The sequence below is a fragment of the Mixia osmundae genome, assembly GCF_000708205.1.
Source record: "Mixia osmundae IAM 14324 unplaced genomic scaffold scaffold_12, whole genome shotgun sequence".
Classification (NCBI taxonomy): Eukaryota; Fungi; Basidiomycota; class Mixiomycetes; order Mixiales; family Mixiaceae; genus Mixia; species Mixia osmundae.
In genome coordinates this window covers 1-26,488 of record NW_014575552.1, presented here as the reverse complement: position 1 = coordinate 26,488, position 26,488 = coordinate 1, and the positions used below count along the sequence as shown (strand labels likewise).

The 26,488-nt window shown below is 55.2% G+C and overlaps 16 protein-coding genes across 16 annotated transcripts; 7 read left to right on the top strand and 9 right to left on the bottom strand.

Moving 5' to 3' along the window:
- Positions 1 to 10: 10 nt before the first annotated feature.
- Positions 11 to 1,908, bottom strand: L969DRAFT_90325 (uncharacterized protein). The gene is made up of 7 exons (XM_014709873.1): positions 1,604 to 1,908; positions 1,409 to 1,544; positions 1,280 to 1,358; positions 647 to 1,226; positions 472 to 597; positions 206 to 417; positions 11 to 157 (listed from the first exon to the last, which is right to left on the bottom strand). The coding sequence occupies exons 1-7, from the start codon at positions 1,853 to 1,855 to the stop codon at positions 34 to 36; spliced, it is 1,509 nt and encodes a 502-aa protein (XP_014565359.1). The 5' UTR covers positions 1,856 to 1,908; the 3' UTR covers positions 11 to 33.
- Positions 1,604 to 4,220, top strand: L969DRAFT_100040 (uncharacterized protein). The gene is made up of 3 exons (XM_014709872.1): positions 1,604 to 2,948; positions 2,996 to 3,910; positions 3,965 to 4,220. The coding sequence occupies exons 1-3, from the start codon at positions 1,967 to 1,969 to the stop codon at positions 4,159 to 4,161; spliced, it is 2,094 nt and encodes a 697-aa protein (XP_014565358.1). The 5' UTR covers positions 1,604 to 1,966; the 3' UTR covers positions 4,162 to 4,220.
- A 160-nt stretch (positions 4,221 to 4,380) lies between these two features.
- On the bottom strand, positions 4,381 to 6,387 carry L969DRAFT_54171 (glycosyltransferase family 31 protein; the record flags this gene model as incomplete). The annotated part of the gene is made up of 4 exons (XM_014709871.1): positions 4,381 to 4,940; positions 4,989 to 5,201; positions 5,249 to 5,439; positions 5,489 to 6,387. The coding sequence occupies 4 exons, from the start codon at positions 6,385 to 6,387 to the stop codon at positions 4,381 to 4,383; spliced, it is 1,863 nt and encodes a 620-aa protein (XP_014565357.1).
- Positions 6,388 to 6,482: 95 nt separating this feature from the next.
- Positions 6,483 to 6,819, top strand: L969DRAFT_96801 (uncharacterized protein; the record flags this gene model as incomplete). Its single annotated transcript, XM_014709870.1, has 2 exons — positions 6,483 to 6,530; positions 6,586 to 6,819. 2 exons carry the CDS (start codon positions 6,483 to 6,485, stop codon positions 6,817 to 6,819), a joined length of 282 nt encoding a protein of 93 aa, XP_014565356.1.
- A 326-nt stretch (positions 6,820 to 7,145) lies between these two features.
- On the top strand, positions 7,146 to 9,091 carry L969DRAFT_83284 (uncharacterized protein; the record flags this gene model as incomplete). The annotated part of the gene is made up of 2 exons (XM_014709869.1): positions 7,146 to 8,158; positions 8,215 to 9,091. The coding sequence occupies 2 exons, from the start codon at positions 7,146 to 7,148 to the stop codon at positions 9,089 to 9,091; spliced, it is 1,890 nt and encodes a 629-aa protein (XP_014565355.1).
- An 11-nt stretch (positions 9,092 to 9,102) lies between these two features.
- On the bottom strand, positions 9,103 to 9,518 carry L969DRAFT_96799 (uncharacterized protein; the record flags this gene model as incomplete). Its single annotated transcript, XM_014709868.1, has 3 exons — positions 9,103 to 9,166; positions 9,210 to 9,282; positions 9,332 to 9,518. 3 exons carry the CDS (start codon positions 9,516 to 9,518, stop codon positions 9,103 to 9,105), a joined length of 324 nt encoding a protein of 107 aa, XP_014565354.1.
- A 26-nt stretch (positions 9,519 to 9,544) lies between these two features.
- On the bottom strand, positions 9,545 to 10,426 carry L969DRAFT_54256 (uncharacterized protein; the record flags this gene model as incomplete). The annotated part of the gene is made up of 1 exon (XM_014709867.1): positions 9,545 to 10,426. One exon carries the CDS (start codon positions 10,424 to 10,426, stop codon positions 9,545 to 9,547), a length of 882 nt encoding a protein of 293 aa, XP_014565353.1.
- Positions 10,427 to 10,552: 126 nt separating this feature from the next.
- L969DRAFT_90320 (uncharacterized protein) lies at positions 10,553 to 12,497 on the bottom strand. Its single transcript, XM_014709866.1, has 7 exons — positions 12,428 to 12,497; positions 12,315 to 12,374; positions 11,659 to 12,264; positions 11,293 to 11,604; positions 11,090 to 11,242; positions 10,938 to 11,040; positions 10,553 to 10,884 (listed from the first exon to the last, which is right to left on the bottom strand). The coding sequence occupies exons 1-7, from the start codon at positions 12,470 to 12,472 to the stop codon at positions 10,673 to 10,675; spliced, it is 1,491 nt and encodes a 496-aa protein (XP_014565352.1). The 5' UTR covers positions 12,473 to 12,497; the 3' UTR covers positions 10,553 to 10,672.
- A 63-nt stretch (positions 12,498 to 12,560) lies between these two features.
- L969DRAFT_54249 (uncharacterized protein) lies at positions 12,561 to 13,414 on the top strand (the record flags this gene model as incomplete). The annotated part of the gene is made up of 3 exons (XM_014709865.1): positions 12,561 to 13,044; positions 13,094 to 13,197; positions 13,250 to 13,414. The coding sequence occupies 3 exons, from the start codon at positions 12,561 to 12,563 to the stop codon at positions 13,412 to 13,414; spliced, it is 753 nt and encodes a 250-aa protein (XP_014565351.1).
- Positions 13,415 to 13,664: 250 nt separating this feature from the next.
- L969DRAFT_226204 (uncharacterized protein) lies at positions 13,665 to 16,021 on the top strand. The gene has a single exon (XM_014709864.1). The coding sequence runs from the start codon at positions 13,898 to 13,900 to the stop codon at positions 15,920 to 15,922; it is 2,025 nt and encodes a 674-aa protein (XP_014565350.1). The 5' UTR covers positions 13,665 to 13,897; the 3' UTR covers positions 15,923 to 16,021.
- Positions 16,022 to 16,089: 68 nt separating this feature from the next.
- L969DRAFT_54063 (uncharacterized protein) lies at positions 16,090 to 17,109 on the top strand (the record flags this gene model as incomplete). Its single annotated transcript, XM_014709863.1, has 1 exon — positions 16,090 to 17,109. One exon carries the CDS (start codon positions 16,090 to 16,092, stop codon positions 17,107 to 17,109), a length of 1,020 nt encoding a protein of 339 aa, XP_014565349.1.
- Positions 17,110 to 17,129: 20 nt separating this feature from the next.
- On the bottom strand, positions 17,130 to 17,962 carry L969DRAFT_54165 (uncharacterized protein; the record flags this gene model as incomplete). Its single annotated transcript, XM_014709862.1, has 3 exons — positions 17,130 to 17,330; positions 17,380 to 17,855; positions 17,893 to 17,962. The coding sequence occupies 3 exons, from the start codon at positions 17,960 to 17,962 to the stop codon at positions 17,130 to 17,132; spliced, it is 747 nt and encodes a 248-aa protein (XP_014565348.1).
- Positions 17,963 to 18,552: 590 nt separating this feature from the next.
- On the top strand, positions 18,553 to 21,591 carry L969DRAFT_96794 (uncharacterized protein; the record flags this gene model as incomplete). Its single annotated transcript, XM_014709861.1, has 4 exons — positions 18,553 to 18,934; positions 19,216 to 20,849; positions 20,899 to 21,092; positions 21,141 to 21,591. The coding sequence occupies 4 exons, from the start codon at positions 18,553 to 18,555 to the stop codon at positions 21,589 to 21,591; spliced, it is 2,661 nt and encodes an 886-aa protein (XP_014565347.1).
- Positions 21,592 to 21,618: 27 nt separating this feature from the next.
- L969DRAFT_96793 (uncharacterized protein) lies at positions 21,619 to 23,704 on the bottom strand (the record flags this gene model as incomplete). Its single annotated transcript, XM_014709860.1, has 6 exons — positions 21,619 to 22,740; positions 22,793 to 22,934; positions 22,981 to 22,997; positions 23,049 to 23,192; positions 23,240 to 23,583; positions 23,635 to 23,704. 6 exons carry the CDS (start codon positions 23,702 to 23,704, stop codon positions 21,619 to 21,621), a joined length of 1,839 nt encoding a protein of 612 aa, XP_014565346.1.
- A 472-nt stretch (positions 23,705 to 24,176) lies between these two features.
- L969DRAFT_96792 (uncharacterized protein) lies at positions 24,177 to 25,123 on the bottom strand (the record flags this gene model as incomplete). The annotated part of the gene is made up of 5 exons (XM_014709859.1): positions 24,177 to 24,292; positions 24,350 to 24,413; positions 24,461 to 24,523; positions 24,574 to 25,006; positions 25,053 to 25,123. The coding sequence occupies 5 exons, from the start codon at positions 25,121 to 25,123 to the stop codon at positions 24,177 to 24,179; spliced, it is 747 nt and encodes a 248-aa protein (XP_014565345.1).
- A 354-nt stretch (positions 25,124 to 25,477) lies between these two features.
- Positions 25,478 to 26,163, bottom strand: L969DRAFT_96791 (uncharacterized protein; the record flags this gene model as incomplete). Its single annotated transcript, XM_014709858.1, has 5 exons — positions 25,478 to 25,557; positions 25,612 to 25,690; positions 25,739 to 25,764; positions 25,811 to 25,884; positions 25,937 to 26,163. The coding sequence occupies 5 exons, from the start codon at positions 26,161 to 26,163 to the stop codon at positions 25,478 to 25,480; spliced, it is 486 nt and encodes a 161-aa protein (XP_014565344.1).
- Between the last annotated feature and the right edge of the window lie 325 nt (positions 26,164 to 26,488).

Here is a 26,488-nt window from a genome sequence, read left to right as displayed (position 1 = left end):
CCACACTTTTGTTGTTGTCATCATGGCGTGCAATTACAATTCAATCTTGTGTACATCTGCGACCGACACATCGCCCGGCTGGTTGATGTACCAAATAGCCAGCGCAACGATGCCTGCTAGCAAAGCAGCAATGAGACCAACGAAAGCGACGACAATTCTGCGCTTTTTGCTCAGCTGAGTAAGTATAGAGATGAGAGGGACGTACGAGATGAAGCGGATATCTTCCGACGTCATCTTGCCACTCTCTAGACGTAGCTGTTCTGCCGCATACTGGGCATCCTCGGACAGCGAAGGTAATTGGCGAATGCGGGCGTCTGAAAATCCCTGCGCAGTCGCTTCCTCGACTGTCGAGGGGATCTGTCTGCCCTCTGTGGGCTTTACCCAAGATGGGTACCTCGTCTCGCACCATTGATCAATCTGCACAAGCAATCAGAACTAGCACGAGCTAGGCACAGGTAGGTGACGACTTGCCTGTCCGCCTAGCACGCTGAGCTTGATGTATGATGGATCGGCGGGTGATTTTCGCTGATTGATCTTGCCAACAAAGTGACGGAAAAAGTAGGCGACGTCTCTCGGATTGGCAGTCTTGTAGATCAGCTACGCAGCGTATCAGCACGGCCGATCTGGCTGACGGAATAGAGCACACAGAAGCAGTCAGTGTCCGCCGGATCTTGACGTTCTTCTGATAGACATCGAGATTGTCGAAGCATTCCTCGAGTGTAGCGATCGCCATGACTTGCGGAACAGCACAGAAGCAGAAGATAGCTTGATCCTTGAGCAAGGTGAGATAATTGAGGGCATCGACTGCATGCGTGAGAGCGTCGACGGTCATCTCGCTCAGTGCCCATCGTGCAGCCTCGCTGTTTTCCTTGAGTGTGAGATCTCTCGGCTCTTTTGCGTATTTTCCCCAGATCTCCTTTGGCCAGAAGAGCCGCCCGTCATCGATATCCTCCCTAAAGTCGCGAAGGATGTTTGTCTTCTGCAGCATGAGCCCCATGCTATTGCTCAGCGTGAGTTGCTTCCCCAGTTGAGGATCTTCTCGTCCGCTGGCAGCGAAGATGCGCGAGAGCCCTTCGCCGACGAGTCCGGCAACGTAGTGGCAATACAGATCAAAGGAGGCGAGTGTGTCGACCGAGAAGACACCCGCGTTCTCGTCTGCCATGCGAGCGTACTTTGCCATGCCTGCGCCCATCTCCCGTGCAATGTCAGTGATGACGGTGCGATAACTGCGTGGGTTTTATGAGCGCGTTCCAGAGTTGACAGGGAGGCCTGAGCGGACCCTTCGTCGAGCAAAGCCATCTCCTGGATGACATTGTCAAACTCCACGAGGAGCTGTCTGTCCTTCTCATCGGGGCCATCTGCAGGGAGAGATAAGCTTGAGTGGCAGCAATGTGAATCTTGCGCTGACTGCCGGTGAATGTCCAGCCTTTCTCGCTCAGCCGTTCGTGGAAGCTGACGAGCACTGGCTCCTTCGTGGCGAGGGGAATGGTCATGTCATCTTCTACGGTGTCGAGGCCTCTCAGAACGAGATAGAAGATGCAAATCTGTCGCAAGAGCGTATAAGCGTGGACTCCGATGCCGACGAGCGTATCAAGTGACGGACAGCACGCGCAACGGGGGGTTCGAGCTCCTTGATGACTGCTGCAAAGGAGCGAGAGGTCATGTCGAGGAAGAACCAGCATCGCTGCATGGAATGTCTGTCCAGTCCACTCGCTTCTCGGTCGTCCTCAATTCGGTTGAGCGGATCACGCCAGAGCGAGTAGGATATCGCCGCCTTGAGCTCGTCCGGGTGCGTGAGCGCTAGCAAGAGATAGCTAGCATACTTGGACATCTTGGACTGCTTGGCGACTGCCATCTTCCCTGACTGTGGGGGGGTCAACGGGGCTGCGTTGGCGGAGGTGTCTAGCGAGTCGCGCAGTGGCAGCAACGCCGACGCACGAACCCTCACTCGACAGCGTCAGCAGCCATGGCAGACGAGCCACCCAAGGCGCTCAGCCTCAAGGAGCGCATCGCACTCCTCAACAAAGCCCAAGCAGATGCTAGTGCGCCCACGCCAGCCCCTGCAGCACCGCGGAGACCCGTCAAGAAATGGGCACCGCCTGCAGCTAGTACACCTGCGTCTGCTCCTTCTGCTCCGTCCATGGCCTCGAACGCAGCTTCAGTCGATGCGGGCGAGCCTCAGGGAGACCGAGGCAGCTTGAAAGACAGGATCGCCGCGCTACAAGGCCTTGCAATCCCTGCACCTGGAGACAAACCGGCACGGCGACAGCCAGACGTACCCACACCTGCTGATCCAACCGCTGAAGCTCTATCACCCGATACAGATGCTCCTGCAGATCGCGTGCAAACACCGCTCACGCCTTTGCCGCCTCCGAAGGGCGAGGGTGTCGAGCAAGCTGCCGCATTGCCTTTGCCGCCGTCAAAGCAAGACACGCTCGAGCCATCAGCAGAGCTTGCAGTACCTCCGAACGCAGACGCTCGCCCGATTCCTACCTCTGTCGTCTTGCCTGCAATGCCCAAACGTGCTGCGCCGCCACGACGAAAGGTCCCAGCGCCGAAGCCGTCACCAGATCCAGACATTTCTGCTAATGATCTGCCTGCGACTACAGAGGCGAGCGGAGTCGATGGCGCCACGCTTGTTCAGCCAGAAGCCTACGAAGCGATGGCAGCCGAACAAGTAGAGCCTGTGCCGACACAGACAAACGAATCTGCAGCAGAAGAAGAGAGCGATGCAGAACGACGAGCAAGGATCGCAAGTCGTATGGCAGCACTAGGCGGTCATCGTATCGGCCTCGCACCACCGCCACCCAGCAAGAAGCCCATGCTGCCCGCTGATCCCGCTGCAGACCCGACAGAGACGGAATCGCAAGGGATGCAGACCGATGCGCCACAACCCACTACACGGTCCCTCGAGGAGCGCATGGCTGCGATGGGAGGGCAAAGGATGGGTAAGCTCATGACTGACTTATGTTTGATCGCGCTCAGCCAAACGCAGGCATGCTCCCGGTACCGAGCCGACCATCTGCTGCAGTACCAGATTCATCCGTCGAACCACCGTCTACGTCTCAGCAGGACGACCAAGCGCCTACATCGCAATCCGTAGCAGAGGATGCCACAGCCGTTCCACATGCTGACATCGCGCGAGGTGACATCGGAGAGCACGCAGACTCATCGCTGCAGGAAGCTCCTGTTGAAGAGGCGCAGCCACTTCTGGATGCTTCTACACAGCACATCGACGAAGCAGGAAAGCAGGAGGATATCGAAGACCTTGACGGCGAGATCGCTCACGCAGCGCATGCGCCGCCTCGAGAATTGCCTGCGCCTCCTGCAGATCATGTCAGCTCGGTTGCAGATCCCGACGAGACCGTCGAGCTTGCGGATGATGAGACGGCCTTAACGGACGTCCGTGACGAAGCAGCTATAGACCAGCTGCCCGAGATCATCGATGAGGAAGAGCCTCTCGATTTGGAAGCACCTGTTCAGCCCTCCGCGCTAAGCACAGCAGAAGTTCCGCCACATGCACCCAGACACCTCCCACCTCCGCCGCCAGCGAACGAAGACGAGCACACAGAGGGGTCGTCATCAGCGGTCGAAGGCAGTGTTGCGCCCGTCACAGCGATGTCGGAGGAAGATGTAACGGCCGAGCCAGAAGCGGCTCAGGAAGAATCAGTATCGCTGGATGCACCTCTTGCAGAGCCCACGGCAGCCATCAATCATCCAATGCGTGCCCTTCCATCTTTGCCTGCCGAGCCCCAGGACATCTCAGCGCATGAAAGCAGCTTGAACTTATCAGAAGAGCCAGACGAGCTGCATCAAGATAGCGAGCCCGCGCTGAGCGCAGAAGAAGAGGAGCTCAAGCGACGGCAAGCAATTGCCGCACGCATGGCAGCACTAGGTGGTGTCAAGATGGGTCAGTCGTATTTGTCTCCAAGAGCATCATCGTCTGATTTCGATGATGCGACAGGTGTCATGCCGATGCGCGCCAATTCGAAGCGCCAAGCAAGTCAGGATGAGCCTGTCAGTCCCGTCAGAAGTGTGCGCGGTGACGCAGTCCTGCAGCAAGTCATGAGTAGTCCGCCACCTGCGCGCGCTCCACCGCCACCTGTATCAGGCGCAGATGATGACGATCACGATGACATAACGATGCATGAAGCCCAATGATATGTATCAGCAATGCATTTGCGCGCGCTTGATGCGTCTGGAGATGTCACGTTTCCACCAAATTGTCCGGTGTAATTCGCAATGGGACCAAGGGTTCATGCATTAAAGCATGGGCCTACAACAGTGCATCAGCCCGCAATCTAGCACAGTCTGAGCCGAGCGCTGGATCGCAGAATGTACATGACATCCAGTACTCTATCGAATGTCGAAGAGAAGCAATCAGTCGATGAGAGGCAGGAACATAATCGTTTCTATGTCGGAAGCTACTGGCCGCTCACTGTAGTCTGTGAGATTAGTGGTGCACTTATAACCGAGACGAACACGGCGAATACTGCGCTGCTGTGTTTGCGAAAGAAGGAGCTGCTGTTGATGCGTGTCGTCGTCCTCGATGACGACGTACGACAGATAGTAGGTCAATTTGTCGGTTCCTTCCTTCAGTCCTGGTCTATGCGGTCTGTATGGCTCCATCTTGGGCTGATATGTCCACTCGGTCTTGTCGAGATCCTCGGCTGTCAGAGGCTTGGCATATACGGTGATGCTGTATCCTTGAACGACAACGACTTTCCCATCATCGAACACGCTGCGTCTGAACAGATTGCTGCCGCCGAGTGCCCAAGCAGAAGCTGCGAGAAGTCTCAGAGCGACCGTTCTGACCGCCGGATTTTGGTACTCGGACGCAAAGGGTAAAGCTGTAATATGACTTGACGGGAAGATGTTCGTCCAGGAATTGTAGTGGTGCACGCTGAGGACTCGCATGCCGCTCTGAAAAAAGCCGGATGCTGCATCGTGTCAGCAAGGATTGCGTCAGTGGACCATGACAAACGCACAATCTGCTCCAAGATCCATCTGGTTCAGGCCCTCGAGCGGTGTGACAACGTTGTTGCTACCAGTCTGCGTTGCGGGCTCGGCAAGTCTGCTGCGAACGCCGTACAGCCTGTTGTACTCGCCGATCTGTTCCATGGCGACAGCAGCGCAGTATGTGATCTTGCCATCGCCTTGCCGTTCGCGAATGATCGCATCCTCTGATCGACATTGATCATCTGCGCAGTATCAGCTCGCCGGACGTTTTGCATATTGCCGTACTTACAGCTATCATACATTTTCTGCATCAGGCCTCGTGAGATGATGATGCCGCCACCGCCGTAAGCAATGTGACCAAACCTGTATTGCTGTCTTTCAGCTTCGCTGTAGCCTCCCAGCAACCAATCCTGATCCGGATCGAAGTCGCTCAGCGAATCGATGAGATTGTGTGGATCCACCATGAAAGTATCATCATCTCTGCAAGCACCCGTCAAATCGAGAGACGATATGCGCCCTGGGGACTTACAAGATAAGGAACCATTCAGTCTGCCGCTGCTCTTCGTGCGCTGCCTTCCAGCCAAGCAATACGAGGCTGAGCACAGTCTCTCTGCTTGTGGTTGCGCCAAAAGCGGCGCCAAAGCGCTTTCGATCGTCGTAGACCGAGGCTTCCCTTAAGCCGGGGGACATCGTGCAGGACAGCTTCAAGTCATCGAACGTGATTTGTGCATTGAGCATCGCAGGTCGCTGTGGATCGAGCTCTTTCGCGATGCCGGCGATCGACCGCATCTCCGAGTTGTCAGCGACAAGACAGCCTGGACCTCGTCGATCGTCTTCGAGCGTGTCGTCAGGATGCCTCGTTACATTGGTGCTGCCCGGACCCCAGTAAAGGTAATGACGCCAATACTCGGACTGCTGTATGGCCCGCTCCGGCGAAGTCGCGTAGAGGAAGAAGAGATTGCTGCCCCTGCGCGATCGACTTGCTCGTGGCGGGCGGCGATATGCAGGAGCAAGAGCGACTGTTCTCGCTATCCTCGTGCTTTGTACTGGTTCTACGCCGTCGACGTCAAAAACAGACGAGAAAGCCGTGGAATGGAAGCGCGTTCTGGGCTCTGAAAACCACGTCCGCTGCGCGTTTAGCTGTCCGGATAAGAAAGGCCGCATCTCAACCCTGGGCAGCGAGTCTGACTGCGAAAGAGGCAATGGCAGGCCAGCATGATCGGTGGCGGACAGGTAGGAATCATGTCCAAATGTCGCTTCGTCACCGAGAAATGCCAGCGATTTGCTGGTCAGGGCATCTGCCGCACTGTTAAGCGAGCCTCCGAACAGACTGCCCGTGCCAAGAGGCACCAAGAGGGGACTACAGAGGTACAGCGCGCTCGCGAGGAGCACCCAGTCAAGCCGGCCGGTATCTCGTCGCGCCTGCATAAGCGCTGTGATGTGTACCAGATCTCCGTGTGTTGAGACCAGACGAGAGCTGCGAGATCTTAATAGGGAACATCGGCGCACGTAACACGCGTACAATGTGCAATGGAGCTCGAAGCGCGTCGCGTCCGCAGAAATTTGATCCCGTGTTAATTGACCGTATTCGCGAAATGAAATCGAAATTTTGGTTGCTTCGTATAGACACAGCCAGCCTGCTGGTGCCGTGCTGTGCCTCGATCAATGCTGGCTAGACTGCTGAAGATTGCGTTGTGGATGCGAGGGCAGCGACTTGCCGTGCCAGCACGAACGCTCGACAAACTTTCTCTGATTGTTAGGTCGGACGGGCAGCAACTAGCGCTCGAGACGGCACCGACTTCGCATGCTGACTTCGGGCAGCGTGACGAAGCGGTCGGCTCAGCAGGTGTTATGGTATGACATCGATCCGAGATTTACCGGCCATCTCGCCGCTCTTTGCGGATACTAGCTCTGCCACGGATATGACTGCATCGCCGTCCCTCGGACTATGCATGAACAGGTTCATAAGCCTCGACGCTCCTTGACAATTATACGCGATGCGAGCGCCAATCCCATGATGAGAAGAAAGCCTGTGATTCCATGCGCGAATGAGTTGTATCGCGAGAGGTGCATCAGCCGCTACAGAAGGCCTAGCGGGGAGTGCCCCGCATGGCGTTTCCCACGCGCTGCATGATCATCCTACATGACGACGCGCTGCGTTGTTGGGCACAGATGCAGGGCACTAGATGACTCGTCCGTTGCCGGTCAAAGCGCTTGCGCCGAACTCTGCGAGCGGGCGCTGGGATTATCTTTTTGAGCAGACCAAGCTTGCGCCTAGCACGTCCTCGTGGGCCCCACATGATGCGCCCAGGGAGCACGACAGAAGGGCAAAGTCACCCGATAAGGCAGAGCCCTTTGACAGCAAGGAGATCAGACAAGCTCGGCTGCTTCAAAGAGCTCGAGCGACGCAAGCTGTTGCTCGAGACGTGCTCGAACAGCCCGACGGATTGATCAGCCGGGAGGATCCCAGGATACGGACGGAAATCCTGCTCCTCATCGAACAGTACCTCAACGACCAAGGTCTCAATGCTACAAAGGTTGTTCTGCACGATGAAGCGGCACTGAAAGGCCGGGAACGAGATGAGCGGACGAGTGAGTACAAGAGACTCAAGCGCTGTATTCTCGAAGGCGACTGGGCAGAGGCTGATCAGCTGCTCGGCAAGCCCATGCTGCGCACGCAAAAGGCTCTCATGTTCTGTGTGTTCAAGCAGCAATTTCTCGAGCTCATTGAACACCGGGAGACGCAAAAAGCGCTAAATCTGTTGACAAAGCGTCTCAAACCTCTTGAGCATTATCAGAGCACGCCTAACGAGTTCAGATCGCTTTCATATCTGCTCAGCGCCAAGTCGGTTCACGAGGATCCCGCAGGCTCGTTCAGGGACTGGGAGGGCATCTTACCAGGTCGCGAGAAGCTCGTGGCTCACTTCGGTCACATGCTCGAGGTCGAAAAGCTCGCAAAGGACACGCAGACATACATCCCGTCTCGACGGTTAGAGGAGCTGCTTGATCAGGCAGCGGCCTATCAGATCCAATCATGTCGTCATCGTACTGCTAAGCCTCGGCTGACGAGCCTTTTGTACGACTATACGTCATTCATCCTGCCCAACTCGCACATGACAAGCGTTTCTGGGCATACACAAAATGTCAAATGCGTTGCTTTCTTGGGCGAGTCTGGCGCCAACTTTGTCAGCGGCTCGAGGTGCGTATCATGACGTTTGAATTAGTGAGCATACATTGATGCGCCGGAGGCGACAGCGACACGACGATCAAGATCTGGGACACTGACACTCTTGAGTGCATAGAGACTTTCGTTCACGGCGGACGCATCTGGAGCGTCGATGCGTTCCAGAGTGCAAGCGTCAGCGTATTAGCTAGTGCAGGTTCTGACAAAACTGTCAAGCTATGGCAAGCCGGCTCTGCGACGCCGATATCATGTTTGAACGGCCACCGTGGCGATGTTTATTCACTCGCATTTCATCCAGGCGGAGCCTCACATATAGTCACAGGAGGTTATGACAAGGTCTTGAGACTGTTCGACTCGACTACTGCCGACATCTTGAGGACCTTCTCCGGTCATCTCTCATCCGTCTCGTCAGTGGTCTTCAATGGCATGGGCAATCTCATCGTGTCTGGCTCAAAAGACTCTTCGGTGCGGGTCTGGGATTGCGTGTCCGGTCTTTGCGTCAAAACGATTAACCAGCACCTGGGCGAAGTGACTTCTGTCAGGTTGAGCGACGATGGCATCAGCATGCTTTCCGCATCGAAAGATAATACCAATCGCCTCTGGGATACTCGCATGCTTCGCGCATTGCCGCTCCGTCGCTTCAAAGGTCACTCAAACGTCGGTTCACGCAACTTTATCCGCGCGTCCTTCCTGGGTAGCTCACTAGCGGACGGCACGATGCTGGTTGCTTCGGGCTCAGAAGACGGCAGCATCTACATGTGGGATGCATCGAGAGGCGGTGAGCCCAATACAGTCGAGACGCCCCTGCAAGCTCTCACGGGCGGCCATCAAGGCGCTTGCTACCAGGCTGCTTGGAATGCCAAGTCATCGTTGCTGCTCTCGTGCGGTGACGATGGCAACGTTGGCATCTGGCAGTATAGCCCAAATGCGCAGTTCGATTTCGAATAAGCCCAATTACTTTACAATGGCGATGACACGTCAGCGGGATGGTCGTATATGTCTCCCGCACCAATCACTGTCGATCTGGACTCCTCGCGTCATCGAGAAGCATGCGTGTCAGGGTCACTTGATCGCAAGGATGTCTTGCAGCCAATGCAGCAAGTCTTGCAGCTCTTCTGCGCTGACCCAATGGGCCAGCTCTGCGTCACAAAGGTCAATCCGGTAGAGCACTAGGTCGATCAGTCGTACCGGGATAGGTTTTCATCGTCACCCGCGTCATGCCAAGCTGGTGCTCGAGATATGAGACTGATGCATTCGCCCATTGATAACTGTCACCCAGGTAAGCATCAACAACGGCAGTATAGACGTGACAGGACGCACGGAACGACGTGATCACGCATGCCGTGGCCAATGAATAGCGGCACGTTTCGGGCATACGGCTGTATGAGCTTCACAGGGGCATCAGCCGCGCCCGGTAGGCAAGACTGAGCCTACAGAATGCATGCTTTGCTTCATTGGCAGATAGCCGCCTAGTGAAATCATACCAGCAAGTGGCCTCGGATTCGTCAAGCCGACGAGGAGTGTCAGTATAGCGCCCTGAGAGAAGCCGGCAACGACGACGCGAGACGCAGGAACGCCCCTTCGCACCTCTGCTGCGATGAGATTGTCTATAGTCGCAGCGGCCTTCATCATGCCAGCTTCATCTTCTGGAATGGGCCATTCGCCTGCTGCTTCACCCTTTGCGGCAATGTCGAACCAGCTGTAACTGATGGTCCCGTTGAGCATGGTCAGGGGAGCTCTTGGCGCGTTCGGCAGCACCCATCTGACGTGAGGCAGATAAGGCGCTAGCTCCTGAGCCGCGAATTGCCACATCGCCGCGGTGTTAGTGACACCATGACAGAAGATGACCGACGCTGTATGCTTCGTGGTGGGCTCTACAACGACAGGTTTGTTGGTGAATAATAAGTTATAAGTCGCAAGTATGTTATCTAAAATAGTTCGACCCGGCTTTGGTTCGCCATAAATTGTCAACTGGCGCTCATCAGACGTCAAGCTTGCAAGGCCGCTGCCTGGGGAGACTCGCACACCGGCGAGGACGTGGAGCAATACGACGGCCGAGATGACAGACGTCAGTAGCCACAGCTTTGCACGCGCTCGGGAGACGCTGAGGTCTTCTGGCGTCGAGGGCTTCCTTTGCACACGAAGCAAGGAGGAAAGAGGCCTCTGTGTTGCACCTATGGGACGCTTCGACTTGCTGTCCATGTGGAGACCAGGGCGCGAGCTTCTCATGCTCGACACAGCTAGCAGAGGTTTGATGAGCTGTGAGCGTCCTCGCTCCGCCATGTCGGACAGCCACGATTGGGCTATAAGGTAGAAGCATGAGAGGCGAAGCCATGGCGGCGGGCCGAGCGCTGAGCGGTAAGAGGCTTCAGTCGTGATAACCGCGACTCATCAAATAAAAGCATCCCGCAATCTTCCCGCGATAATGAAAACAGACGGGAACACGCAACTTCTTCACAGCGTTGCCGGACGATTCTAGATCTGCAATTAGATGAGGAACATACTTATGCCTCTCGCTCTCGCACGATCTCATGCCTCCGATGATTCCTCCTTCGGCGCGTTCGGCAGGATCTTCTCGGGTTCGCCGTCTATTGGCATGCCAAATCGCTTCATGCGCTCAGACATTGCAGTCTTTTCCTGCTCTGAGGGCGCATCTGCTGTGATGCTTGCAGCGCCAAACGTCTGCGATAGATTCGGCGTCTTGCGCGCTCGGCCAGGCGGGTGAGCGAATTTGCAATCGGCTGCGCACGATATTGAGTCATGCACGCTGTTAAATCGAGCCAGAAGAGCACACCTCTCGTGCAGTCTGCACCAAACCGACATGTCGTTTGTTGGGCGCCGGCATGATCCCAAGGGTGGACGAAATAGCAGCCTGGTCGAGTGCATTTGGCCCCAAACTAGCACGAACTTAGCCCTTGCACGCTGTGCTGGATCTCCGCCACGTACCTTGCAAGGTGCGCCTTGTTTATGGGATGGACCGAACGATGACGGCGGCGGATACTGTGGCGCTGATGGCGCTTTCGAAAGATACGCAATCGCTGAAGCTTGCACGAGCTCTGGGTTCTTTTGCGCTGATGAGATGTGTCGCTTTGGGCAGTCCTGCAGGTCCGGTGGGGTCAGTAGTATCCTGTTGGCACACTGTGACTTGCCTTATCCGTGCAGTCAGCTTGATGCTCGCAATTTTCAGTGCTGAGCACGAGACCGCTCTCCAGGGTAGCGGCTGGACTGGGGTGTGAGAACCGGCAAAAAGCGTCCTTGCACTTTGTACCGAATTTGCAAATGTCTTCCTTCGCGGGCCGAGTCGGTAGCGGGGGCAGAGTACGCTGAAGGTGTGGCATGCCAGGGTACATGAAGCCTGGTGCGATGCCGTACGATGGGAACGCGCCCTGCGGATAAGCGAAGCCATTCATAGGCATGCCTGCCAATGGTGTGCCGAACGCAGGAGGCATTCCGTTGGAGACCTGCTCACAGATTCATAAGTCGACGTCTAGCTAGAGAAGGAAAGCCGAGCGCACATCTTGCATCTGCACTTCATTTGGAGGCGGATGAGGACCGAGTCGATTCGCTAATGCAGCCTCGCCAGCGGGGTATCGCCTGCCATCGAAAGGACCGTCGCCGTCATATCGTCTAGCTGCGCCAGAGTCGTCACGGCGACCGTAAGGACGGTCACCTCTACGTCTGTCGTCATCTCGCCGCCTGTCTGGTCCTCCTGATCTGTCGCCTCTACTGAGATCGCCCATGGCAGCGCCAAAGACGCCATTGCCGTTGCGCCTTCGCGTAGGGTCTCCTCGACCCTGTGGACTGTGCGAGCGACGATGGACAGGTCTGCGATGGGCATAGTCCGAGCGATGTCCTCTATCCTCCTCGAGAGTAAGTATGCGAGAGGTGCCGCCTGATGCTGGCTCATTTGAAAGAGCACCGCCGGCCAAGGCAGGCATTTGTGATGAGTCAGGCGGCGGGACCACAGCAGCTGCCTGTCGGGCGCTGCCGGGGAAGGCGACTGTGAAGAGCCAGGTAGTAAAGTCAGGCTTAAAGTCGGCAGCGCCAATGAGTTCAGACAGTTCGGCGTTGATCTGGTCTGCCGACTTTTTGTTGGCCAGCATGACGAGGACATACTCCGCCTGGGTACCTGTTGTCAGCTATCGGCAGATAGAGGGCTGGTCGGACCGACCATGACCTCGTCTCCTTCAACAGCGTAACCATCTGATATCAACCGTCTCTGGATGGTGGCCTGTACCGAGTCAAACGTCAGCGTCGTTGATTGCAACGAGCCTCAGACTCCACCTGAAGCTTGTTGCCCGCTTCTGAGCCCACGATCACGTCTGACATGGTGCCAAAGCTAGCACAGTTGGCGCACGCTGAGGAAATAAAATTTGGCGCTTGGTTCGTCTCTTAGGTCCAGCAAACCCAGGTCATGATGACGCTCTCCGGGCGCAATGCAATCGTCACAGGTGCCTCTCGTGGCATCGGCGCTCAGATTGCTCGAGATCTAGCCAAGGAGGGGGCCAATGTCCTGCTCACTTTCACGTCCCAATCATCAAAATCTAAAGTCGAAGAGCTCATCGCTGAACTTAAAAAGACTACTCCGGATGCTGAACTAGGCTCGGTCAAGGCTGATATGGCCTCGCTGGATGTAGCGAAAACAGTCTTGACGGCTGCCAAAGAGCTCTTCGGCTCGAAAATTCATATTCTCGTGAACAATGCCGGTGTCTCCATCAATGCCACGTTAGCGGACACGACACTTGACTTGTACGACAACACCTTCAATGTCAACGTCCGAGGTGTTCTGCTCTTGACGCAGGCAGTCGTGCCGCTGATGCCTGACCATGCCGGCGGACGTATTGTCACTGTTTCCTCGGTGTCTGCTCGCATGGGCTTTCCCACTCAGACCGTATACGGCGGTATGTGCCGACCTGGTCTCGCTTAATCGCGCTCATTGTCGTGTCACAGCTTCCAAGGCCGCTGTCGAAGGCTTCAGTCGGGTCTGGGCATCTGAGCTCAAGGATCGCGGCATCACGTCCAATTGCATCAATCCGGGCCCAGTTGAAACTGACGTATGCTTTTTGCTGATCCTTCTCTTCACTGTGCTCATCGATGTCACGACAGATGTATCGGAGTACGACAGACGAGTTCCAGGCAAACGTCGAAAAATCCACAAAGGTTGCCACCACCGCGCAAATATCTGGCATAATTCTCATGCTCTGCAGCGACCAAGCCCAGTGGATCACAGGAGATGTGATATCTGCCAATAACGGCCTTCTGATGATATAAATATGCCCACGATACATTGCTGATACATATACTCATCTGTGGCGCCGTAGCGGTGACCAATGAGCTCTGAACCATGGTTCGCACCTTGCGAGTTGTGTTTAAGTCTGATGATCTGATACGTCCCAGAGAACTCATTGATCTCGTTCGCATGAAGATCAAGGTGCATTGATGGCAAGTCGACAGATGTCATTGGATCCTCAGACGCCTCTTCACAGCTTTTCACACGATCTAGGCGCAAGTCCACCACTCATCGAGTCCGTCGCTTGCTTGCGATAGCCTTTTCAGGTCTGCAAAACAATGTCGAGGAAGCATTGTGTCTTTGCTGACGCTTGATAGAACGACATGAAGAAGCTAGGCAATCGAATGGAAGCACGACTAAGCACATGTTGACGTGGCCAGACGGGTCAGGCGGATCACGTGCTGCTCTGACGCGTTCCGGGCGAACATCTACCGCCTCGCATTCCTCTCTTCGGCCAGCAAGCCATGACGAGCGGCTCGCCAAAGTGGAGCCCGTTGCGAATTCAAAAGCGAGAATCTGGCCTGTCAGCCAGCATGTCTGACTCAGCCGCAGCCAAGAGCAGCCCAATGATCCGTTTGTCATCAACGGGCGATATTTATGCAGTCGGCGATGATGGCCTGGTCGATCTATCGAAGCCTACCTTATCGCCCAAAGTCACAGAAAAGCTCCCTAGTAATAGCGAATCCCGTGGCAGCATGCTCAGTGTCGTACAGGGCGGCAATGGCAAGGAATCGCGTAAGACCTCGAGGACGTATGGCTTTGTGCAGACCAACAAACTCGTATCTGGCTCGATATTCAAACAGGGCGAAGCCTTTCCTACCTCACTCTTAGTGACCGGCAAGCAATCCGACAGCGTTCTTGGGAGCGTTTTTGGCGGGGCAAAGGGGACACTGGCAGAAGCTGGCAATAAGCCGGATCCGAGTACCACACGCGTCGGAGGCCTTGGCATAGGTCTTGCGCCGTCTGTCGGCAACAATGAAGGCATAGAGAATCTTGACCCCGTTCAGTCAGCCTTGCGCAAGACCTCCAATTCGTCCCTCAATTCCAACAAGAGCGGGTCGCGCCGCTCGAGCACAAGCGCCGAACTCGATCTGCCAAATGGATCTGATCAATCTAGCAAGAAGCAGCGCCATGCCGAGACCTTGAACGCGGGTGCGACATGGCCAAAGAGCTCTCTGACTAGTAGCGCGTCTCTGCCAGCATCGCCAGCTCGCAGAGGGCTTGCCGGTCCTCGTCAGCCCGCAACGAGTCGCTCCGCATCGCAGATCGACGGTCAAGCCAGCGAGTTGTCAGCCTCTTCAAGCTCAGCCTTTGCGCTGTGCGTCGCAGTGAATGCAGCACGTACCAGACCACGCCGTAAGACTGTCACCTGGGCCTCGCGAGAAGACGTCCTCGAGTTCGACGACGATGATAATGCGTCAGCCGGAGTCCGCACAGCGAGCTGGACAAGTCAGACGTCATCGGAAGGCGACTCCGCCGAGCGCGAGACTCTCGGCAACCCTACAGACATCTCTAGCGATGGGCAAATTTCACCAGACGTCCGTGACGCTGCAGCGGAATCGATGCAGGACATTTCGAGCTGTTATTCGCCTAAAAAGTCAATACTGCAAGATTCTCTATCAAGCTCAGCTGGTTCTCGTCCGCTACCAGTAGCTCCGATTGTGACACACGCGACTTACGAAGTGAATTCAACCTCACTTGACATCCAGCCGGCGGTGCTAGCGTCTGAGGAATACTCTTTGCCCGATCTAGCAATGTACAGCCCCTTGCTAGGCAGTGACTTTGCTTTTGACGCAGCCGAGGAGCCGTACCAGCCAAGCACTAGTCCCGCCTTGACAAAAGAGCGTGTCCAACAACGTGTACGAGAAAGACGAGCAGCTATTGGCTCGCCCGAGGAATCCTCAGAATGTCTCGTTCGACAGGGCACGCTCGTGCGCGATGATGCCGGCATCGCTACCCGGCCTGCGATGCGCGCTCGCGAAGCGACCGTTTCAGATGATTTGATTCGTCAATTACCTGGAGAGGCTCCTCTAGGAAGTCCCCTCAGTCAGCATCTCTCTGGCGCTCAAAGCGCGCTTGATCGTCTTGCCGCTACTCATGCTTTTGTAAGCTCCAGCCGCGGCGCGTCAATTCAAAGCAGCGATCAAGTGTACTTCAGTGGCGATCCCTCAAGAGCTTGCACGTCAACACCAGCCGCCACCTTTGTAACCAACATAGAAAAGGGGAATGGCCGCGTACTCGACTTGTCGACGCGTTCGACAGCGAACGATTTCCATGAGGGTACCACCGATGCGCTTGACAGCGTATGCAATTCGGCCGATAAGTCCTATCGCATCAAAGAGATCAAACGAGGCTGGTACGGCGTGGAGGCGGCTAGCCCTAGTCCGAGCACTTCCCAAGATCTGTCGCCTGGCAGCCCTGCGCCTTGGCGCCGCGTGCGCACACCGCAAGACTTAGTCGGTGCCCAATCAAAAAACATGGCTGCATGAGCTTACGTGTGCGCAGTACCAATATCCAGAGGATCTACGCGCATATGCTAGAGTAAAGCCAGAAAGACATGGCCGCGTGCTCATGAAGCGTCAGTTTGTCAGTCTAAGTCCGTTTCGATCCTGATTAAGGTGTCACAGTCGACAAGGTCTGCTTCGAAGGTCTGCCGATGCCTCTTGCGCCTGTGCAGCTAGTCTGTACGATGTCCAACGGATCGACAAGCGTCACAACACCGAAATTCAATGTCGCTCAGACGGTGACGCTGGCTCAGGACTTTGAACTCATCGAGCACCGCGGACTCGAGTTCTCGCTGACGTTCGAGACCACGATGGATAACGAAGCCATCAGGCCAGGCACACCCACTTCCCAGCCCGGCACGCCAACGCGCTCGAGTCCTGCCGGCATAAAACGCTTCTTTGCAAACTCTTCTCCCAAGAAAGTCAAGAGCGGCGCAATACTCGACCCTTTCATGCTCTACCTGAGCCCGTCCGGCACATTGGCAGGTACAAAGGTCATCTACGATGAAATAGCAGACCGATGCTTCGGTACAAAGTGCACTTTCCAGTATCCTCTTGTCTCGCCCAATCCAGAACGTCGAGAAGTATTGGGGTATATACAGATCGAGATCTTCTTCTTGCCGGCCATGCCGAAGCACGTCAAGCTGCCACAGACTGTCGACCAGTGCTACAAGGGTCTGCGCGCTGCTCTGGCGTACCATCAGACCCAGTACAAGGGTCATCTGAGCCAGATGGGTGGAGACTGCCACGTTTGGCGTCGACGTCAATTCCACTTGCAAGGCAGTCGTCTTGTCGCGTTCAATGACGTTACGAAACAGGCGCATGCCATTGTCGATCTTTCGATGATGATATCCCTTGAAGACACGGACGATGAGCAAGTGGCTCGCAAGATAGAGCGCACCAACGATGACGACGAGCGCGCCTACGTTGCCAATTCGTTCCGCTGCCTCTTCCGGGACGGCTCCGAGATCTCATTCTATGCCGACACGGCAGACGAGAAGCGGGACTGGATGGAAGTCTTGGCAAAGATCGAGAAGGACACATTTACGTTCGGGCCCTGGGCAGAATGTCTCGTCTTCGACCTGCGACTAGAAGATGCGCGACGTGCCGTACACGTAGCTCAACTTGAAGCAGCGAAAGACTCTGTCGATGGAGATAGCTTATATTCTTGAGCACTCAATGCATGTCTATGTCAGTGTCGCCTGGCTCGCTTGATAGCAATCCTCTGCGCTCTTGAGGCCTTCCCACTTGACGGATGCGCCGTCACCTGCTTAACAAGGCGCAACGGTTGCATGCGATTCTGATGGGCAGGCGGATCAAGCCAAGTACAACGGACTGGCTCGACATGAGTGCGCAGCAGTGCCATCAGGTCCCTTGCCTCAGAACAGCTTGCCTGTACGGCGTTGGCTTTAGCTTTGTCTGGATCGAAAGCGAGAGCTAACCTTAATGGCGATAGCGGCGACCCGACGGAGACCAAGCGCGCACGAGAGCTTGCTTTCTGCGCCAGCGGGCAATGGCACAAGTAACATACCGCCGTCATGCTTGCATTCAAGTAGACCGTTGTAGACTGCGATCAGGCCGGGCAGATGTGCTGCCAGCGAAGCCGGATTCAAGTCATCTTGACATACCAAGAGCAGGTTCAGATCTTGAGGGTCATTGTACGGACTTGGCAATGCTTTTGGCCGACGAAGGCGAGCGATGGAGCGTTCAAGATGAGCAGAGCAAGCGTTGAGACCGACGATCAGCTCATTGAGAAGCTTGGGGCCGTGCAATTCGACGTCAATACCGACTCGCTCCCTCTTTCGTGAGCGTCTGTGTCTATGCAGCTCCTGTCTAGGAGCAGCTATGCCAGTGAGAAGGCTTAGCAGAGCCTGAAGAGCTTGATTCTTGACCGCCACGGACAATGTGGGCCTGCTTGCTTGATCAGCCGGCTCTAACCCATGCGCTAGTGGCACACCATTGCGGACGCAGTGGGTCATCGAGTACAAGCTTAGTGGTCTCTCTGCGCGTTGCAGATGCGGGCATCAGGAAACTACTTGTGGTCACAAGTACGATGTCACAGCCATCTACTGCCAGTATGGCGTGCAATGCGCGAGCGGCTATTCTCCAGATCAGATTCAGGTCGCGGTTTGCATTGTGAACGTTTGTTCTGAAAAGGCGAAACGCACTGGCCAAAGTCAAGCTAGTCATTCTTTCAGCGCAGGCTGATCGTGCTAGCTCAACAAGAACAGCGATGACGTGTCTCTCCCTGCTCGGCGATCCGAACCATTTGTCTCATCGGCGGTTCGACCATCGAAGGACTTGCAGACAGCCTCGCTCCCTTTCTGTCGGAATAAGATGCCGATGACTCTGCCTCAGACTATTTGCCCGACGACTATTGATCCTATCTCGACGTCTATCGGGGTATCCGTAACAATACCTGATGTGCTCTGGCCAATCTTGTGCACAAGTGGCACGGCAGGGAGCTACAACGGCATCTGCTCCGGCGGATTTCATTATCTAATGTGACTGTTGCGGGTAGAGCCGAGCTCTGCTGGAGCGGTGCAGGAATCCAATCTTTCGAGTCTGCATACGGTCATAATCGCATCATTGGCGCTCTGGCAGACCCAGAGACAATGATTGACGAGGATGACCAATTGGTCAAATTCCTGCATGAATGCCTTGCGCTCCCGCCTGTACCTGCCCACCCCGACAAGATTCTGATCTACAACAATGCGCTGCATGGTATGGTATCGGAGGCCAAAGAGGCAGGAACCGGTCTACAGGTCTCAGGGTACAGAGAGAACATGAGCAGCAGTATGAAGATGCTGATGCCGTATGTCACAAGAGCAATCTACATGACGACGTCGCTATCTGACAGCTCAGATCAGATGGTTAGGATAAGTGACCAGCTAGCTGTCAGTGTGGCCCTTGCGAACGGCTACAGCATCCTCGCCAATTTCGCCCTCACACTGTCGCGATCCGATGAATATGTCAATGGCGACAAACTTCAGAGGAGTCACTTCTGGCGGGATCACCACGTCGCCCCATATCTCCACGCCCGCACCCAGCTCGTGCTCAATACTCTGTGACATTCGTAGTGCGCGGGTCGGCACCAGTTGCGCTGTGATACACACGCAGAATGACAACATATTAGAGGAATTCCCCTTCGATCAGGAAGCTTCAGCTTTAGACAAAAATATTGACGCGGACGTTGCGCCGTAGCGCTTGAGTCGTGAGGCTCAACTCGAGAGCGCGTGAGGTCTGGCGCGGGCCAGCCCCAAGTAAGCCGTGATTAGTTAGGCTCAAGGCCAAGAGCAAGGCCTCACAAGCTGCCAAGCTGCTGCGCACTGAGCCTCGAGGAGAGCAGCCAATGGACGACAGCCCATCGCTCAAGGACCCGCGCACCACAAGACATGCGCAGGACAATCTCGAGCCGGCTGGCGAAGGCCAAAGACCCGCCGAGTTCGATGTTGACTACATCGACAGAGAGGCAATGGAAGCGTTCGCGCGAGCACTGTCAGATGATGAAGGGGAGCTCATCACCTCTGTGTCTGACTTTGCGCCAATCAGACAGCGCATCAAGCGAGCCACCATCAAGTCGTCAGATGTCGTGCGCGAGGGTTGGGCCTATCACCTCGCGCGTTGGCCTCTGCTCCTCATCATCTTTGTGATCATCGGTCTCGAATTCTTCCTGTATGTCATCGTTCGGCAGGCTGTCAATGTCACCGAATACTTTGGTGCATGGCGGGGCTTTCGGGGCGAACTTCGCCGTCGACTCAGAAGCGCCAAGTCCTACGACGAATGGAAAGAGCACGCGCTCGAGCTCGATAAGCATCTCAGGTATGGGCCCTGGAAGGCCAACCCACATTCGGCATACTACGATTCCTCGCTCGTCAGACGAGTCAAGGAGAATCTACAACATCTGCGTGAGCATGATGACGCTGAAGGCGTACGCGCCGTACTCGAAGTCTGTCTGAGGAGCAATTTTGCGGGCCTCGAGGGCTTCAGATTGTACAGCGAGACATTCTACGGCACCAAAGATCTCATAGAAGCATACTTAGACGAAGTCGCAACTTGCATACGCTACGTTAGCCACACAGACGCCATTGACGGCGAAGAAAAGACGCGCTTCTTCAAGACAATCTCGCGCAACTACGGCCGATCAGCACTCTGCTTATCCGGAGGTGCCACCTTTGGCTACTATCACTTTGGCGTCGTTCGCGCTCTGCTCGATGCCAATCTGCTCCCCCAGGTCATCACTGGTACCTCGGCAGGCGCGCTCGTTGCTGCTTTCCTCTGCACACGCACAGATGAAGAGCTTAGGCTCGTTCTCATTCCTGAGCTGGCCGAGAAAATTACAGCATGCGAGGAAGGTGTGCGGATTTGGGTGCCCCGAGCGATCAAGACGGGCGCACGCTTCAATACTGTGCAATGGGCCGAGAAAGCCTGTTGGATGACTCGAGGCGCCACAACATTCAAGGAGGCATACGAGCGAACTGGCCGAATCCTCAACGTCAGCGTCGTGCCTATGGATCAAAATAGTCCGACAAAATTACTCAACTTCCACACTGCGCCCGACTGCGTGATCTTCAGTGCGATCATTGCGTCAGCCGCTGTACCCGGGATCCTGAATCCTGTTACCCTGCTTACAAAGTCAAAGGATGGCAAGATCAAGCCATGGCAGTTCCAAGGCCGACACAAAGACGGCTCACTTCGAGTCGATATTCCTATCGACGCTCTGCACAAGTATTTTAATGTCGTGCATCCTATCGTTTCACAATCAAACCCTCACATCCATCTATTCAATTTCGCTCCTCGCGGTAGTCCAGGCCGACCTGTCTCACATCGCAAAGGCAAGGGCTGGCGAGGTGGATTCTTTCTGTCTGCCGCCGAGCGCTTGCTCAAGATCGAGCTCACAAAGAACTTCAAGGTCAGTCAGCGGCGACGGTCATTTGCGGATCGCAGCTAATGATATGCAGGTCTTGCGCGACCTTGAGCTTTTGCCGGAATTGATGGGCCAAAACTGGTCAGCTGTCTTTCTGCAGCGCTTCGAGGGCAGTATAACAATCTGGCCCAAGTCTCGCGCCTGGGACTGGGTCCGCATTCTGACGGACCCCGACGAGGCCGAGCTGGCCCGCATGATCGATGTTGGTCAACGCGTCACCTGGCCAAAGTGAGCATATCGCGTTCCCAGCTCAAACGCAGCTCATCAAAGTGACAGGATCCATATGATCGAGAACCGTCTCAAGATAGAGACGGAGATCGATGCAGGACGACAGCAAGTACGGAAGACACTTGCGTTGCCCATCAGCGGCAAAAGTCATCTAGTTGCACTGAGTCCCGCGCCAGGCGACGCGTCTGCTCTCGATACTTCCGCGCTCGATTCCAGTAGCGATGACGGCGCTCTCCAAAGCTATTTCGATAGGCAAAAGCTTGCACCAGGCGTTGCCAACGAGACGCGCCACATCGAGCACAACAGAGCAGCGTCGGTATCCAGCCAGATCCGCAAACGCCAGATCATGAAGCAGCTTGGTCTCAGTAGAAGTGCGCAAGGCAAGCAACACATGGTCAAAGGCCGTCATCAGCGTCCTCTTGGTGGCGGTGGCTCGTCTAGCGATAGCGAAAGCGATCGGAACTTTGCTGTCGATAGAGCCAATGGCTATGATTCGTGATGCGTGATGCGCTATCTCGGCAATATATCATATCAGCTGCAGTCCAAAGCCTTTGACTTCTGCTAAGACAATCGCAGACGCTACTGTCGATAGGATAAGGACTGGCGCTAGGTTCCACTTGCAGAACGACCATGTTGAGACATGAATTCCCTTTTGCGCTAAGATTGAGCGCCAAAGCAGACCCGCAAGAGAGGCCGAAGGCACAAAGCCAAAGGCGCCCAGATTTACGGCAAGTGCGGATGAGAAGATGGCCACTGTCAAGATCTCGGGATTCGCAGCGATATGTGGAGCGCGGGCAAAGGCTGGATCGCTGAAAATTTCGACGAGAATGATCGTGGCAGCTATGTTTGTGCCTCCAATGCATAAGATGACGCCAAAGTAGCCAGCGACGAAAGCTGTCAACGCTGAATTGACACACATTGTTGCTGCCCAGCGTGCGAATGTTGAAATCCACCCAAGGTAGCCCAAACCGCGCACGAGAATGAACCATGAAAATGCAAAGGGCAGTAGGGGAAGAGGCAGGCGCGAGACGGTCGTGCTTGTCACGGGAAATCTGCGCGAAGCGTAGCGCAACAGTTGCGGCAATGACATGCGGACACTGGGCTTCTGATTGACGCGACTGGGTGGAAACTCATGCTCAGGTATTCTGACTGCTGCTGTGGCGTCAGCCTGCGCTGAAACCGTTTCTGATGCGCGGGCCGGCACTCGTGCCTGTGGCCATCGACGCCAGTCGACCACAATGTCGTGTGCCAATGCCAGGAGGCCTGCGGGCGCTGTGACCATCCAGACTTGCACCTTTCCATCGCTGACAAAACTGGTACCCACGAGTGTAGCCAGTGTGACGAGCATGAGGATCGTGTAGAAAGCAGCTCCTCGGGGATCAAGGAGTGCATCTCGAGGCGACACGTCTGGTGGCAGGATACGTTTGGGGATGTATTCGTGTCCGCTCGTCTGTAGGACGGACTTGCGCGGAGGATTGTGCGGGTGATCTTTGGAGCTGTTCGAGTCATTGCGAACAATTTCGTCTTGCTCGCGCGGTGTGAATGATCGAAAGGTCGCAAACATAATGAGGTATCCTACGATCGCGCAGACAACCGACGGCAGAGCGGTGTAGGCTGTGAAGCCAGTCAGAAAGTTCAAATTGAATGCCTGTGTTTCTATTGAGCCTTGTGTACGCATGGGTGGAGCCAGAGGGCCTTACACCTGCAAGGAGCACGTTTGTTGGATTCGAGGAGACCAAGACAGCAGAGGCAATATTGCATGCCATGAACTGCGCGAATGTCCATGCTGTCGGCGGTGTGATGCCATTCACACGAGTGAAGTAGGCTAGGAATGCGGTGCCGCTGTAGGCTGATCAAGACCTTGCCGTCAAAACATGGCATTGCGTACCTCAGAATAACTGGATCCTGCCATAGCGTGCATCAGATCAAGACCCCTCGCTGTGAACCGACACGCACGTTGCCGAAAATTGCGCCCGCTGCGAAAAAGAGTAAATACAAGTAGAGATACAGTCTAGCGCCGGATCCGCCGCCTTTTTGCGAGACCCAGAATGCAAGAGATCGTAGTGCGCCTGTTGCATCGAGTGCTGTGGAGATATATGCCTGGCGTCGTTGTAAGCGCTTGTAGCCGAGTCAATGCGCGTACGCACGAGCGAGATGAAGAGCACCAGCACGTCGTACGGTCTGACCCCTTCGTCGCCAACGATGCCAAGCCGCAGAACCGAGCCAGGGATAGTGACAGTCGCCAGCAAGAGCAGTACACCGACGACCGGCGCAGTCTCTAACGATAGCACGAGCCGCATGCGTGCCTTGCGGAATGACGCCGAACGTGCTGACGCCTGCTGGCCATCATCTTGGACATGCTCGCAACCTGCAGAGCTCTCGATCGCTGGTTCATGTGGATCTTGCAGGCGTAAGGAGACCAAAGATTGACGGATCCAGCGACTGCAGAATCCCGGCAGGGTTATCTTGAGAGGTCTGAGCACGCACGTCACTGCATCTGCCGCTTTAGCTGCGTTGTCAGATGCTTGGAATGACGACAGACAGACAGCAGCAACAACGATTAGGCCCCAGATCGAATGACCGTTGATATCATGCTGACCTGGCACGGTCATGGCATGCGAGGCATATGATTTCACTGGGGGTGAATCGCGTACAGATCGTACAGAACGTTAAGGGCCCGTACGATTTCGAAAGTAAATTTGAAAGTAAAAATAAAAGTAGCAAAATTTACTATTGCGTACGATTTGCGCATGGGTATAATGCGATAGCGTGCACTCATACTTATCGATGAGTGCTCAGCGCTTGTCGCTTGTCGCTTTCCAGGTATAGCAGGACCAGAAGCCATTCTAAGGAGTAGCTCAAAGCCCTGATCAGATGCATGTCATGTACAGAATGGTGATCGACCAGGCTTTGCGAGGCTATCTTGCTGTTGCTTATGTTGTAATATGGTCCGCAGCGCGCCAACAAGCGGTCAGATTAGGTCTCTTATGAGAAAATGACCTGGCTCGCTGCGCAGATGATTCACTTGCTCGTTGTTGCGCTTGCAGCATGCAGCTGCGAAGCAGTGCGCGATATACATTGCCCTCAAATCGTAGGCGATAAGTGGGTCCGCAAGAGCGGCCAGCTGTCGCGATATAGGTGACAGTCACACGCACGGTGCATCTGCGTTGTTTCTGACGGCGTGTCAGGCAGTTCCCATGCTGCGAAAAGTAGTGTTGTGTCAGGGCCAGCCTGGATGCACTAGCTGACATGCCTACCTTCGATCTCTCTGGCAGACGCAAAGCCTCGTCTACCTGCTGCCATGAGCTTGGGAGGCGCAGCCTATGCCAAGCGTCAATTTGTGGCTAGGTCTTGTGTACATAGCGGACCTGCGAAGCTGGCATCGCACGAGTATCGGCAGCTACAGCGGTTTCTATCATGAAGTGATTGGTCTGCTTTTCGTTGAATCAACTGCACGCAGCTCGTGCACAGGTTCGCCTACACTGTACGTGGCAGGTAATCTGCGATCGGGCAAGAAGCCCACGAAGGAGGGATCGACCAGGGTTCCGTGAGAATGACCGAAAGACAACGCCTGAGCCTGGGTGATGGGAGACAAAATTGGCAGCCGCAAGGCACTGGTCTCGGCATTCTCGGAGTAGCTGTCCGGTGCAGATGCTGAGAACGATGGCTTGGCTGCTGCAGATTCAAATAATTCAATGGACGGAGAGCAGCTCGTTGGCGTTCCCGTGAAAATTGAATTTGGCTCAAGCTGAACATCCCTCTCGAAAGTAAGAGATCTGCGCGTAGGCTTGAAGATCCGAAGAGCGTGACATGCAGACTGTAGATGGCGGCGAGTATCGGAGGCTTGTTTGAAGCGATGAGGTGATGAATATCGGCAATCAGGGAACGGGCATGATATTAAATCCTTGGGCACGCTGTAGAGATATCAGCATCGAGCTTGCCGCACAATCAAAGTCCTACTGGAAGACGCCGTTGCGATGCTGAAGCGCAGCCAAGACCGAAGCCGGCAGGCTGACCCGTCCATTGCTCATCTTTGCGCGCTGCGCTGCTGTCGAGCAGGAGCTTGATCCCTGGAGTTCCTCAAGGCGGCGATAAGCGACGCCCCAAGATAGGCACGGTTGGTAGACATGCTGTAACCGGAGACACAGCCTAGCTCATGAGACAATCGCTCTGCCTTGCGCCCGTTCGAAAATCTTGTCTGTGTTGCTTTCATTCAGCCCGGGGCTGATCTAGCTGACGGGACTGTCTATTCAGGTGGGTATGAAGCCCGGGACTTAAGCAAGAGACGCGAGTAGGCAGTATTGTATCGGTATGAACCGCGCTCAACATATACACGTGCCCGTGATCCCGTTGTCTCTCGAAACGGCGATTCATTGGCAAGCCAATCACAGATCGTCATGCTGCGCTGATTGCTCATCCTGATTTAGCTTCAAGAGTTCCACGTCAAACTGAAGTGTGGCTCCGCCTGTTCAGACCAGACAGTCAAGTGATGCTCGCGCTGAGGACAGCCTGTACTCACCAGGGATCACGCCGCCAGCGCCGCTGTCGCCGTATCCAAGACTAGGAGGAATGCGCAAACGGCGAAGTTCGCCGGGGCACTGCGGAGCTACTGTCAGCCTGGTGAACATGCGCAACTCCAGCCTTGCCATGCCAAGCAAGCCCTGATCCCAGCCTGAACGAAGGATGAGCAACGGTCAGATTTGGCTGGAAACACTTACCTTTGATCACCATGCCAGCGCCCAGTGTAAAGTCGAAGGGCTGATCGCGATCGCGAGATGAATCGAATTGAGTCCTGAGATCGTCGCCATGTCAGCAAGCTAGGGCATGCACGACAAAAGTCTCACCCGTCCTCCAATTTGCCGACATAATGCATTGAAAGTTTGTCGCCCTTCTGAGATCTGCGTGTGCATTCTGCTCTCTTTTTGATTCCAATCTGCAGACCTGGCTCTGCATCGACGAGCATGGCAAGTAGCATGACAATCCAGCCGATCGTCATCATGTTAAGCATATTCGTCGTCAAGCAAGTCAGCGAGGGATAAGGGAGCGCTGCCAACGTGTACGCTACGCGCATAACTACGTGTCAGATAGTGAACACGTAAAGTCACTCAGGAATTATACATATTAGGGGCGCGATATTAGGGCAAGCTTGACCCGCTTCGAAAACTTGCTACCCCCAGGATCTGACCTGTACATGCATAGGAGATCGCTCGAAGTATGGTGCACCATGGTATGCTGTCTATGAGGGCGTGTGCTTGAGCTTGAAGGCTAAGACAGCGTTGCGCCTCCGCTGAGAGCTGCAGTTCTCGGTTGTCAGAGGTGCGAATAGAACGCAAGAATCCAGCAACAAGCGGGGCATCGTCACCCTTACGTACAGCTCCGATCGTCTACCGCCAGAA

Bases quoted from the DNA above. Each gene is read 5' to 3' on its own strand.
- L969DRAFT_90325 (XM_014709873.1), bottom strand. From the start codon at position 1,855: ATGGCAGTCGCCAAGCAGTCCAAGATGTCCAAGTATGCTAGCTATCTC. The intron at 598-646 runs GTGTGCTCTATT...TACGCTGCGTAG, and splicing joins GGCGGACACTGACTGCTTCT to CTGATCTACAAGACTGCCAA. The intron at 158-205 runs GTACGTCCCTCT...CAAAAAGCGCAG, and splicing joins GAAGATATCCGCTTCATCTC to AATTGTCGTCGCTTTCGTTG.
- L969DRAFT_100040 (XM_014709872.1), top strand. From the start codon at position 1,967: ATGGCAGACGAGCCACCCAAGGCGCTCAGCCTCAAGGAGCGCATCGCA. The intron at 2,949-2,995 runs GTAAGCTCATGA...AGCCAAACGCAG, and splicing joins GATGGGAGGGCAAAGGATGG to GCATGCTCCCGGTACCGAGC. The intron at 3,911-3,964 runs GTCAGTCGTATT...ATGATGCGACAG, and splicing joins ACTAGGTGGTGTCAAGATGG to GTGTCATGCCGATGCGCGCC.
- L969DRAFT_90320 (XM_014709866.1), bottom strand. From the start codon at position 12,472: ATGTCAGACGTGATCGTGGGCTCAGAAGCGGGCAACAAGCTTCAG. The intron at 11,605-11,658 runs GTGCGCTCGGCT...ATCTGTGAGCAG, and splicing joins ATGAAGTGCAGATGCAAGAT to GTCTCCAACGGAATGCCTCC. The intron at 11,041-11,089 runs GTACGTGGCGGA...AGTTCGTGCTAG, and splicing joins AACAAGGCGCACCTTGCAAG to TTTGGGGCCAAATGCACTCG.
- L969DRAFT_226204 (XM_014709864.1), top strand. From the start codon at position 13,898: ATGACGAGCGGCTCGCCAAAGTGGAGCCCGTTGCGAATTCAAAAGCGA.